The sequence below is a fragment of the Panthera pardus genome, unplaced genomic scaffold (assembly GCF_024362965.1).
Source record: "Panthera pardus isolate Hobbes unplaced genomic scaffold, ASM2436296v1 HiC_scaffold_26, whole genome shotgun sequence".
NCBI lineage: Eukaryota > Metazoa > Chordata > Mammalia > Carnivora > Felidae > Panthera > Panthera pardus.
The window spans coordinates 8,491,960-8,506,000 of NW_026526832.1; the positions used below are offsets into that span (position 1 = coordinate 8,491,960).

At 42.3% G+C, this 14,041-nt stretch overlaps 1 protein-coding gene across 17 annotated transcripts in view; it reads left to right on the forward strand.

Moving 5' to 3' along the window:
* SLC8A1 (solute carrier family 8 member A1) overlaps nt 1–14,041 on the forward strand; it is a 381,905-nt gene that overhangs the window by 345,975 nt on the left and 21,889 nt on the right. For all 17 annotated transcript variants that reach the window (XM_019446549.2, XM_019446565.2, XM_019446533.2 and 14 more), the window contains one exon: nt 9,744–10,019. In XM_019446549.2, the coding sequence (XP_019302094.1) occupies nt 9,744–10,019 (276 nt within the window). The remainder of the gene's footprint in view (nt 1–9,743; nt 10,020–14,041) is intronic.

Below are 14,041 nucleotides of genomic sequence, written 5' to 3' on the forward strand. Positions count from 1 at the left end.
GATTTCTGCTGGACAAACCACAGAGAATTTTTTCCACTGGAAACATTGGGTCAAGTTAATCTCAGTGAAGTGGTGGAAAGAGGTTCAGCTTTCATAACCAAGTCACTTAAACTCTTCGAGGTTTGGTTTCACCTTTAAAATGGAGAAAATAATACCTCCTTGACCAGATTGCTACAAGGACGAAGATTAGATGGGATGTATCTGTTTACCCGTGTGCATGAGAGTACGCACTCAGTAAGTGAACCTGAACTCCTAGCTTGATCACAGCAGTATCTTAAGAGAATCCAGTCTTTATGCTGCTCTGCATGTGAGGCCGGCTTTGGTACATGTCTACCTTTACATAAATTTCAGCATTTTCCTAGGACATAACATTGAGCTGTTTGTTGAAAATCACAGGGTTATTGCTGCCCAGAGTTCCTCCAAAGCTCAACTTTGACACTCTAAGAGGGTAATTCAGACTCAGCTGCTGATATTTACAAAGTGTTATCAGAGCCCTCAGGCCAATCTTAGAACCTGGTGTGCTCACAATCCACCCACTGTAACTAAACCATCTAAACTGGCAGGAGGCATCCACACTTGCCGAGTATCAATTCCGCTTGTTGAAGGTTTGTTTCGTAGGTGCTCAAGTCTATAGGGAATATGCTTCTCTACTGCAGAAGCCTGGAACTCTGTTCATCCTACAGTCACTAAAGGGTAAGAGTACACTGAGTGTCAAGATATTTAGCCTGACTTGGAGTTATTTCGCAAAGACAAAGCTTGGGGCATAATTGCATGACTAATTATGTCAAGCTACAATCATTAGGAACACTCAGCTCACATTAAGGAACTCTTTACAAAGAGAAAGGGGGTGAAGCTACACAGTCCGTTTTCAGCTTTAAACTGATTCGTTTTGCTAATATTCAAACTTACTTGGAACGAGCACTCCTTAGTGGATCGCTTTTCATTTTGACACTGGCCACATCTGCTGAAAAATACTTCTGACACGGGAGATACTTCTTGAGCCAACTGTCCTAATAAGGTCCATGATGGCCTAAGCTGGTAGGGATTCTGTTCTGTCACCCAGGGGTTCATTTATTCCAGACAAGGTTGAAAGATATTCACAGGGAGCGAGTTGCCTTGTGTCCCTTCCAGCACTGTCACACATCACATGACCCTAACCCCCCAAGCATGGGCTGAAATTAGCACTGATCCTACGGGGCAGAATCGCCCATAGCTGTCTCTGGCTTGGAATTGGGGGTTGGGGACGATTAACAAGGTCTATGTAGGTGTCCTCTCCATCTCAGAACAGGCCAGAGGTCCAAGTTACAAATCTATAGCAATCTTGAACTCAAACTTCATGCACAGTGGTGTTGATATCCAATGCATTTACTTATCTAGGGACATAGAATAAAAACTAGAGAGCAGTCAAGTCTCTAGGAGTACACTTAGATGTGGGTGTGCAGGCACACTGTATTCTAGACATCGAGTCTCCACGCTAATTCAAATCCCCACTAGTTTGTGAAGATGGACTTCTCTCCCCTAGGCTTGCTCTCAGGCCTTTGCCTGCAGGGACTAAGGCAGACTAGAGATGAACAGCAGGCCTCACACTCTCCCAAAGGACAATGAGCTTCCCAGGGACGTTTTCATAATCCAAATACATTTTGAAGAAAGCTTCAAGAAGGAAAGTTCTTAGAAAGAGCTGGCATGATGTCAAAAGTACAGGTATTCTAATACCTGGTATTCTAATGAAAAGTACAGGTATTATAATATTCAGTTTTAGTGGACTGAACAGATAGTAAGGAATTATGTCTCTTAAAGAGCATAATAAGGACAGATAAAACATTGTATAGTTTTAGTCCCCCCAGATCAGTTATACTAGTATGGGAAATGGGAGTCATGACCTCGAAATGGCATTGAAAGAGTTATTGACATATAGGTATGAGTAAGTTCTATGTAGGACAGTGTTTGAGGTGGCTACCAAAAGCCCAGTGGGTACATTAATGAAAGTGAATGGCGTCCAGGATGCGAAAGGTGAAAGACCTTCCCACAGTGCAGGTGAGTTAGGTGCCTCTTGAAGTTACACTCAGCTCCACGTACTGTATTCTAAAACAGGAGAAGGACTTAGTGCTCCGAGGAGCACGGCCAGCTTGCCAAAGGAACCTGTAGCAAAGACTGAGGTCGATATGAGAGTATCCAGCTTCAATTGCCTGAAGGAATGGCATACGGAGCAAGATGGACCTATTCCATATGGCCTGAGAGCCTATGGGACCTGGGCAAATGAACGGAACCTAACCCAGAGCCCTCTAAACTTAGGACTGTGGGATCATGAACTGTCCAGTAGCTAAGACTCTCAAGTGCGGCACAGTTGACCATTTGGTAGACAGATTTTAAAGGAATTCATCTTAAGCAGAAAATTGACCTGAGAAAGCTCTGAAACCCTCTCAATGCTTTAAGTCCAGGCATTTTCTAATATTCACATGTTTCATTTGATAAAAGCAAATGTCTGCATTTTTTCCCTCTGTGCTTTGACAATGCACAGATCTAGTAATCTGAGTAAATTGTGTTTTGAGATTTCTTTTAGTAAGGAGTTATCCTGCAGTGTACTTAGTGGAAAAATGGCTGATATCTTCTACTTGTCATCAGAGAATATACATAAAGTAAATACTTCCTAGCCATTACGTTATAGGAAAATGTTTATAGCACTTCTTCAAAATCCAGAACAAGAGACAAATTCTTGTTTGGGAATGAATCTTTGGGTCACTGAATTTAGTGGCATATAGAAACTGTTAAGAATGGAAAGAGACGAATAAATGTTTTCTCACTAGAAATAACATACAAACACTTAAAGGGGGAAATGGAGGGGCGCCTGGGTGGTTCAGTTGGTTAAGCGTCCGACTTTGTCTCAGATCATGATCTCATGGTTCATGAGTTCGAGCCCTGCATTGGGCTCTGTGCTAATAGTTCAGAGCCTGGAGCCTGCTTCGAATTCTGTGTCTCCCTCTCTCTCTGCCCCTCCCCTCCCCTGCTCATGTTGTGTCTCTCAAAAATGAATAAACATTAAAATTGAGGGGGGAAAAAAGAGGAGGGAATGGAGAGAAAAGTTTTTAGGTCCCTGAGTGAGCAAGACTGTAAAAGCTACTGGGTTTAACTCAAAACCTTATGTATCAAATGGGGGTGGGGGGAGGGGAATAGAGGAGAGAGAGATACAGGAAAGCAAGAGAACAAAAAATTTTCAAATCCACTTGTAGTTTTTCCTCTTAAAATGGGGAGGGTTGATTTTACAGATTGCTAAGGTTTCTTTTGTCTTAACGCTTTACAATTCTGTCAGAACCTTTGAAAGCAAAGAAAAATGGAAATCTACAACTGAAGAGAACTTTTTTTTGGTAATTCCTGTGTATCATGTTGCAAAAAAAAGTGATAGCTACAGAAGAGAAAGCTCAATCAAATGAGCCTGTTCATTGGTTTGAAGGCAACACATCTTTGTGCTCAGAGACTAGATAGACACCAAATCAAATCAATCCCACTTGGAAAAAAAGGAATAAAATTTCATAAAGAACTTAGGCTCAAAACAATGTGTGTTGAATATAGAAAACCACTGTAGGGTGATCAAGCTTCACAGTTATTGGTTTCTATATTACATGGGGCTGTGGAGTAATGTATGTGGGGCTCAGGTCATATGGATGGCGGTGCAATTGGCAGATGTCATCCTAAATCCACTCTGTCATACTCCTGAAAAGCATCTGGGTCATTCTCATATTCCCTTAATTGGAGGATACTCTTGCAAAAGAAAAATAGACTAACGATAGGTAAATACCTAGAAGTAATTGAAAGACAGACCCTTCCTCAGATTAATAGAAGCACACATTCCCCAAACTGTCCCCTATGTGACAACAGCACACATGTCCCCTATGTGACAACATAGGCCAGTTTCCCAAATTCTAGAGAGAAGAGCCAGATGTAGGCAGGGTGTTTGATTCAGAACGACATGGTTGACCTTTGACAACTAGAAATGGAAATAAGAACTGGCTACACTCAAGTAGAAATTTTGAAATGGTCATAACCATGATGCCCTCCCTTTATTTATTGTTTTCTATGTTTAGTTGGTCCCCAAGGTCTTGGGAAAGATCATACAGCTGACCTGACCCAAAAATGTATCAGATCTAGGAAAGAAACCATATAAATTACGATACAAACAGGGTACATCAATGTTTTCAAATTCCTAAAAAAGGCAAAATTGTATTTATACAGCACTAAGCATTAGAAGTATTCTCAGATTCAAACTTTGAATCAATATGTAATAGATGCTATACTTCTCAACTTGCTTCAAAAAGACATCATGTGTAGTAAAATGTTTCCTGGGCTGTTAGATCAAATCCCAAATCAGCCACTTACCAACTGTGTGATTATTTTAGAAAATCACTTAAACCCTGTGAACTTCAGGGTTTTTTGTATGTACAACAGGATTAATGACGTTTACCTTGTAGCATTATTGTAAGGATTAAATAAGATCAGATATGTGAAAAAGTTTAGTGCCTTAGTAGACACTATCATGTTCTCTCCGGTTTTCTTTTCTTACACTCAAGCAACTTGGGAAAGCTGTGGTGATAATGACTCACTCAAACAGAATATAGATTCTGTGAAATCAGGATCCTCAGATCATATTGATTTACTACCTTCCTTCTGACTAGCAATAGAGAAGGAACATAGACGTCTATCTGTAAAGGGGTTCACAGTTTCACAAAAGACTTTAACATTTCCTCTTCCAGTCCTTACCACAGATCTGTAATGTGGGAGTTAGGAAACGCATTTGACTGATGAGGAACTGAGGCTCAGGAAGGTCAAGTCTTGCTCCCAAAGAAGCTATGAGAATTAGAAGTTGTCTTAAGTCTTCCGACCTAAGTGTCCCCTATACCCCAGTGACCTCTTTTTCTGGTTGATAAAGCCCTTACCGAGGCCAAATCCTGGGTACCTCTGGAGGGATGCACTCTAACACCTGGTCTACATTAGATGCTAAGTTATCTGCAGGTCCCAAGGTGAGGATTCCCTATCATGATCAATTATGCTAATGCTACCTTGTTCCCATGCTCCAGAGCAGGGTCAGTTCAAGTTCTGTTATGTCAGTAGTTGAACTGATGCTCTCTTCTCTGTGGTTTTAATGATTTGGCTATCTTTGTACCTATATTTAGGAAGTCCAGCAGGTCTCAAGGAAATCATGTGAAGGGCCATGGGAAGGATTAATCGAATATAGCTTGTTATCTTTCCATTAGTGGAATCCATAAAGCTGAAAAGGAGGATTCGAACATAAGAAGATCCTTTGCTTGGGATCCTATAAAAGGGAACCCACCAAACTGCCTGTTTCTTTGTTAATGCAGAGGAAGGACTTGAGAGAATTATGTAGCCTCCAGTAAGCCTAAGCTGGCAAACATACAGAACTGGAGCATTGCTATCACTTTTGCCATCACAGAAAAGATGTTCCAGGTGTTTTTTTGTTTTTTAATGTTCCACTGCTCTTTGCAGGAAACAAACTTCTCAGTCCTGGTGGTGATGGACAAACATCGTATTTTTCCTTCTCCAAGACATGGTAATTGTGCCTCATACATGGAAGTTAGTGGTCATTTTTAATATTTAGGCATCTGAGTTGGAGATTAAAATTTATAAAGAGCAGTGTGATCCCAGGAAGAAGGATGGGAAGGCACTTCTACTTAGAAATGCAATAAAACAGATGGGCCCTCCCATTCCAGATTTATGTGTTAAAATATTTCAGACACCAGGGTGCCTGGGTGGCTCAGTTGGTTAAGCGTCTGACTTTGGTTCAGGTCATGATCTCACAGTTCATGGGTTCAAGTCCCGCATTGGGCTCCATATGGTGCAGATCCTCCTTGGGATTCTCTCTCTCCCTCTCTCTGCTCCTTGCTCATGTTCTTGCTCTTAAAAAAAAAAAAAAAAAAAAAAAATATATATATATATATACACACACACACACACACACACGTTTTATATATATATACATGTATATGTTTTATATATGTATATATGTGTATATATACATATATGTGTGTATATATACACATATATATATGTGTGTGTGTGTATATATATATTTCAGATACCTTGTAATGCTGGAGACCTACAGAAGGAAATTTATCTCTCTGTCCCTCTCTCTCATACACACACACACTTATTTTGCATTGCACACTTATACATCATGAAGATAATTCCAGAGGACAAGATTCAATTTTGTTTCTAAAAGCCTAGAAAGTAACCTTAGGACCCAGCATGTTGACTAACCAATTAAATAATGGCAAGGAAACGCAGTACAATCCCAAGTGTGGGAAAATAATGATAACTACCATGATAATTATTATCTTGAAATATCCTCACTTTGAAGAGATGATCTAATTACTCCCCTGCACATCCCTCATGGGAAAGGTGTTATTATTGCCATCCTGAAGACAAATATAATGTCTACTCTCGATTTACAAGTGTCATTTCTTCAGAGAAGCTTCACTATTTGCTTTTTCTTCATAATGAGTCTGAGACACCCCAAATTAAGTAATTTTGTAGAATTAGAGGCAGAATAATGTTTCTATAAATAATTAAAATCCATGTTTTCCAAACTGCTTTAATCATATATCCTATGAAATTACAAACTGTCCAAAAATATAGAGGATCATATACAAAATAAATATAACCAGAAACTCCAGTGTTTTTCCTGAGCTTCCGTGGGGTATTTTTGCAACTCTCCCATCTTTGGGATGGGGAGTTGAGAAGAAGAGGAGTTGGGAGAAATTAACAGGATTCTCTTCTTCCTCTTTCTCTCCAATAAGCCCTAACAACAGCTGCTCTCACAGTGAGTTCTTCTGGACCCAAAGCATAGGGTGAAAGGGAAATGAGAAGAAAAGTTAGAGGGGAAAAAAGAAGAAATGGATAAGCAAATAAGAAAGGAGTGGGTAATAGAAACACTGAGTGGCTATCCTTAAATATCAGTGTCATGACCCAGGAGGCTTCCGAAGGGACTGTATTAGTTTGCCAGGGCAGCTGTAACAAAAGACCACAGCCTGGGTAGCTTAAACAACAGAAATTTCTTTTCTCACAGTTCTGGAAGATAAATGTCCAAGACCAAAGTGTTGGTGGGTTTGGTTTCTCCTGGGGCTTCTCTCCTTGACTGGGGAGAAGGACTGCCTTCTTGCTGTGCCTTCACATGGTCGTCTTTATTCGCATGCATCCCCGGTGTATGTCCCAATATCCTCCTCTTAAAAGGATACCAGTCTGATTAGATTAGATTAGATGAGGGCACCCTCACAGCCTCATTTTAACTTAGCCATCTCTTAAAGGCCCTATTTCCAAATACAGTCACACTCTGAGCTTAGGGCTTCACCTTAAAAATCTGGGGGAGATAATTCAGCCCATAACACGTGCTTTTATTTAAAATCATCTCCTTTCAGGCAAGATGTTACAAATATGTAATCAGTGTACAACATGACACTGAAGGAGATGGGTGTTAAAAGATAAACTGAGGCACATTAAAAATTTCAAGAGTTTATTGGAGCAAATATGTATCGGAATCAGGCAGAGCCAACCCAAAGTGGTTTAGGGGCACTCAGCCAATAGGAGCTAGGAGAAAGGCCTTTATACAGCAGAGGAGGAAGCAAAGCAAGGAAATTACTTGACTGGGTGTTGCTTAAGTGGTTGCCTTATTTGGTAAAGCCCAGGTGGCCGCCTGTGATTGGTTGCTCTAAAATTGTTTTCTCAGACAAGACTGCATTTATGGAAATTGATCTGGTTTAGGTTTTGATTTGCTTACGTAACCAAAGCATTAGAGCCACCCTAGCCCAAGGGCCTCCTTCAGTGACTTTAACATGGTTAATAATGCTTTCTTACTCTAGTTAGTCACACATTTTACAACCCGCTGGTTGACTTGAGTTCCCTACCTACCTAGTCTCCAAAGGTGATTCCATTCATCTGCTGGGAGCTTCCTCCCAACACTTTGTTGGAGATGGTCCAAAGCCTCCAAGGGGAGTCTGTTTTCTCCACAGATCCCCAAAGGTTGTTTGCATGATGAGCATGTGCTCATCGAAGAGAGAGCAAGCCATTGCCTCGTCTCTCTTCTGTGAGGTGACAGGTGACAAATGGAGACTTTCTTCTTCTCGTGTTTTGTGAGACACCCTCTTCCCTCAAAGCTCCTCTGCTGTAAGGGTCTTCCCAGTAATGATCTGCACCAGATGGCTTCACCACCGGAGTGCCTCACAGAGTGCACACGCATTTGCTCCTTTCTGGTAGTCTCCGGTCACACAGTCAGATGGGAAGTCTGACAGCCTCACCTGCTGCTGCCAACTGCATTAGTTGGACAAAGGGGATCTTCGGTGACAAGATTTGTGGGGGTTGGGGATGAACAAAGTCCTCAAGGAGTTCTTCCCAAAATGGCACAAAACACATGAAATTATATTGGCCGCCACTTCAAGAAGAGTTGACATTCAGTATCCCAATTTTCAAACATGAGAATGAGAACTGTATCCCATTCTAGAAGAAGTCTGTTTTAGAATGCTATTATTGATTTCCTGGTTCCTTTAAGTAATAAGCTTGGTGCATTTCTTTATGCACTGATTGTAGGATGTAATTGGCACAATTGTGCAGTGTGTGTATATATTATGTAATTAAGTAGTTATATAAAGTCAGTGGAAATTCATGCATGCATTACTTCATTTAACAAGCACTTAGCCAGCTTATCACAGATGCTGCAGATGGGACCAAACACTAGGGACACAAAAATGAACAAACTCTTGCCCTCGACAGGCTCACAGTCAACTGGAAAAGAAAGTGAATGGACAGTCTGGAGAGAGACTGGTTGTTGAGTGTGCATCAGAATCGCCTGTGCCACCCCCCTTCCACTCCACCCCCAGTCCTCTAGTTTCTGATTTTGTGGGGCCAGGAATTTGCTTTTCTAACAAGTTCTCTGGTGATGCTGATATTGCTGGCTGAGGGACCACAGTTTGAGAACCCTGATCTAGTGTCACAAGTGTCGGGGGGCGGGGGGGGGGGGGGCTATGGAAGTACTGGCTGGAGGGCAAGGGGGCCATCAGAGGTTTCACAAAGGAAGTGAGTTTTAAGGGATGAGTGGGGAAGGGTAGGGAGGGAGGGATTAGGACATGCCAAACACATTTAGTTCTAAAGGACAAAAGTTGGAGAAAGTACATATGGCTTGAAAACAAATGCAGATGATTCCATTTGGCTAGGATGAAGTTTGAGTTTGAAGTAATTGCAAGAGATAAAGCTGAAGAAATGTGTAGGGCCCAGAGCTGTGATTGAGGGCCTTGTTTGAACACTGTCCTGTAGGTGATTATTTCACCGTGGATCTCCAGAGCCAGCCTTCATCTGGAAGGAAGGAACTTTGGCCAAAGGGCTCTGTCGTAGTTACCCTGCATCAAAAGAAGCTTCTTTCTGAGCCTGGCACAGGGCTTCCCAGTCTGTTGGAAGAAATCCTTTTCATTTCTCTGAAGGTGATAGGACAGTAGAAAGGGTGTGTTGATGGAGTATAACCAGAACTGGGTGGGGCTTAAGTATTTGCCAGTGACCGGTGAACCACAGTGAGGGGGTATGTCAGTAGTTTAATAATTGACTAATTATGATTGGCTCTTGGAAAACCCTAGGCTTCAGTCACCTCTAATGACCTCCTGGTTACTCAGGCCTAGGAAGGAGGCAGCTGAAGAGAGGAAGAGCCCAAGTAGTGCAGGTTGTGATGAAATGTGCTTCATTCCTGTCTCCAGGGGAAGATGACGACGACGATGAATGTGGGGAGGAGAAGCTACCCTCCTGTTTCGATTATGTGATGCATTTCCTGACTGTGTTCTGGAAGGTCCTCTTCGCCTTCGTCCCCCCTACAGAATACTGGAACGGCTGGGCCTGTTTCATTGTCTCCATCCTCATGATCGGCATACTGACAGCTTTCATTGGAGACCTGGCTTCCCACTTCGGATGCACCATTGGCCTGAAAGATTCTGTGACTGCGGTAGTGTTCGTCGCGCTTGGAACTTCGGTACCAGGTAGAGAATGCATTCGTATATGATTTCCCCCAGACGTGGAAGCCCATGTGGCTTCCTGACCTTTTCTTTCTCACAATTTCAAGGACTGTGCTAACAAACCAGGCTTATGAAAGACAAGAGCCCAGAGATATAAATAATGTCACTGCCAGAAAACTGTCATGGCAGTTTTCAAGGTTAGAACGCTGGCCAGTATCATCATGGTGACAGGAAAGCATTCCCAGAGGGACTGCCTGGCCTGCGTGGAGAGAGCACATTGGTTTGATGGATAGATCGATAGATCAGCTTCCCATTACAATTAGCACTTTCAAAAACACGAAATTACAGGATCATATTCAAGCACAAAATTTGTCTTTTAGATATTTACTAATGTTTGGATAATTTCCATGAAACTGTATGGTTGGATACCTGAGATAAATACCTACTGAAAACCTGATACAATATTCTCTTGACCCAAATGTTAATGGGAATAAGTTTACAAAAAAAGTCGACATTGAGCAGGACAGGGAAAAAGTAATTCTGGCCAAAGCGAGCAGGGCAGCTACACATTTCGTGGATGTCCCTTCGTGCATTCCTTATAAGCTGAATTTTTCTTCCCACCTACAACTGTAGTTCATTATATTTGCTCAGACTTCTAAGAAATCCTCCTCCCAAACTTGACATTGACAGCAGTAATTTTCAAACTTTGGTGAGCATCAAAATTACCTGGGAGCCTGTTTAAAACAATGCAAATACCCTGAACCTACCATCAACCTGAGGAGTCAGAAGATCTGGAGGACAGGCCCAGACAAATGTGTGTTTTAAGTTCACAGGTGATTCTGGTGCACATCAGAGCCTACTGTAACTGAAGTTCTGGATCCAGTCCCCAGCCCTAGTTGACATCATGGCAGATATACAGCTAACCCTGGCTTTTGGTTTTGAGTCTGAAAACAAGTACGGCTTAAATCATGTATATATCTCCTCACTGGAAGTTACTAGCTGTTCTTCTGCACTCCGACATTTATCATCTCAGTGACTGGGGACAAGTCTCTGAGCCTTCATTCGTAAAATTGGGAGAGTCCTATATAACGTGCAGAATTGTGGCACGGACTGGAGAAGACACCTATAAATTACGCATCTACTAAAACATGTGAAACATAGAAGGAATTTGATTAAAACAGCAGCTTTTGTTAATTAGTTATTTATGAACGGCCGAGGACGGTCTGACCAGCGTAAGTTTGGACAATTCATCTTTGAGTAACTGGGAATAAACTGTCCAGATTTACACTGGTGAGCTATATTACACACGGTATTATCCAACTGATCGACCGTTTGGGAGTCCTGATCAAGGGGTCCGGTGTAGTTCCGGTGTCCAACTGAGATGATGGTGACGCCAGAGGATCTAGGGGGTACTTTCACTCCTGCCATGGAGCAGGACTATGCAGTCTTCCATTTGACTGCTGATCCTCGGGGGTGGGGGTGGTGGGGGGGGGGGTGGGAAGCAGACACCCTCTCAACCCCAGCTGTTTCTAGCAGTTTCCGTTTTGATCTTTACTTTGAATTTTTTCCCGAAAATAACCAGAAATTTAGCAAGCAGGAGGAGAACCTTAAAATATTCTTATTGCGAGTTGTTCTGTTTAGAGAACAACTGTACCAAAAGGAACAAAACATAACGGCTATCCGTTGCTCTATCTCAGGTTACTATAGGAAACTATGCTTTGGAAGCTACTCTCCCTAAGGCTGGTGCTCAGGTTAGCACGCACTGTTGGCCCTGGGTTTAACCCTTGAGGAGAATATGTGCAAATTAGGGTAACGAAAGCAAAACTTAGGTCTCTCGTCAGCATTACTCAAAATCAGCTTACCTCTCTGGAAACGCAGCAGGTGGTCCTACCAAACGCATCTCCTGTTTTCGAAAGGATCAGAAGAAATGATTTTACTAAGTCAAATCCTTGTTTCTAAATATTTACATTTTTTAAAAATCTCCCAGCTCCTCATTTCAATACCTCAAAACTGGCTCCTTTCCCTATACACCAGTCTTCCAACGTGCTTGTGTGCCTCTCGTTTTAAACTCCTGAAAAGTGTGGCAGCCATTACCATATCATTAAGTTTGTTTTTTTTTCTGGAACGTGACATGTGGATGACACTAAACCTCAGTGTTTGGAGGGGTCATTGTTCTGCCACTTAAAACCAGCTCAGAACCCAGGTAGGGGCGTCAAGAGGTAAGAAAGCCTGTTGGGGAGAATCCAACAGAATCATTAGCTGTCAGAATGGTTTCCCTTCACCGCCAAAAATTCTTCCCATCGGGAAACAGATTCCTTCGCTCTGCTACCTGGAGAATTCCTGTAATTTGCTGCAATATTAGCTGCGCAGCATGCTCCGCACACAATATATTCACAGGTAATCTCATCATATTTATATAAACAGACATCCCCCCCCCAAAAAAAGCTGTGCAAATTGGACGAGATGCTGAGCAAACGTAATATTTCTGACTTGATTCTTCAACCCTGATGATTCAGAGAAGTGCCTTATTATAGCTTCTGACTCCTCAAAAAAAAAAAAAAAAAAAAAAAAAAAAAAAAGATGCTATTGTTCCCAGATGACAAAGCCCCGTTGGTACAGGTAGAAGAATAAAGGAGAGACTAGTTCTTTTCACCGAAAGCGTACCATTAATCGGCACTGGTCCTGAGACCCCGCTTTTTCTCTAGGCTGATGTCTTGACACTTTTCCTAAAGCAGAAGGGTTCCCGGCTAGTGTTCGATGGGCTGCTTGCCTCTTTGTGGTGAGACCCTTGAACTCTCAGCTTGGGATGGCCTGCCCTAAGCAGGATTAAATATTTAAATATCTCAAAGTTGGGTTTTTTTTTATATTTTTATCATATTTTTCAAACTCTATGGGGGGAAAAGAGCTTCTCCCTCATGCCACTGGTATCAAATACTCATTCTAGACTATTGGCAGAGGAGGACCCCTGAGGGTCTGCACTCCCCCTCAACATTAGGTATGCTGAGATGACCTTAAGGACTCACACCTGCTAGCAGAGCAAGAGCCTTCTTTTCCAGAGAAGAGGGGCTTCCTGAATAGTCTCCTCCCACCTCTAAATGGTGGCATAGGCAGAGCCTAGTCTCCAGTTCCCCCTTCCCCATCTGGGCCCATCACACCAGTCTCCATGGCTTAAATGCCGCCAACGTGCCAATGATTACCAAACGTGTATCTCCAGTCTCCACCTTCCTGAGTTCTAGATTCATATGCCAACTGCCCTCCCTATATTGATGCTGGATGTGGAAGTTGGGGCTCCAAATCACCGTGTGCAGAGTGGAACGGCTTTATTTCCACTGCCCAGCTGCCTTATCCTTCAACCAAACCTATTCCTTCCAGATCTTGCCTTTTTTTCAGGAAAACAGTATCATCATCTACCCAGTGTCCTTGATTTCTTTTTCCTTGTCCCCACAGTCAAGCCATCCTTAGGTCCTGCAGATCTTACCACTACGGCACATCATGATGGGACCACTTAGTTCTCTATAACCAAGTCCAGACAGGCCATTCTCTCTGACTCCTACAGTAGCTTCTTGTCTCCATGCTTCTTCTAGGGATTGTTTTAAGATGGCAATCAGACCGCATTTCTGCTTACCATCTTCCCAGGGCTTCCTACTTCACTGAAGATAAACTTCAAAAGTATCCTCCTGGCTTACAAAGAAAGCCCTATGTGACTTGGCCCTTGCCTGTCTTTCCATTGTTTTCCTCCTTGTTCTTCAGCCCCACTGGCCTTTTTATTGTCCTCCACACATCAAGTTCGTTCCTTTCTCAAGGTTGCACTAGCTGTCGAAAATGCTCTTCCCCCTCCATTTACCCAAGACTGGTTCTTTGTCTTCAATTATAGTTCATCCTAAATGCCACTTCCTCGAAGAGACCTTTCCTAACCACACAATGTGAAGTGGTTCAAACAATTCATTTGTGTTATATCACCCTTTGTCCATAGAGTCTTTATTACCTTCTGGATTTTTTGGTTTATTTATTTTTGAATGTTATTGTCTACCTCTTCCCACTGAAAT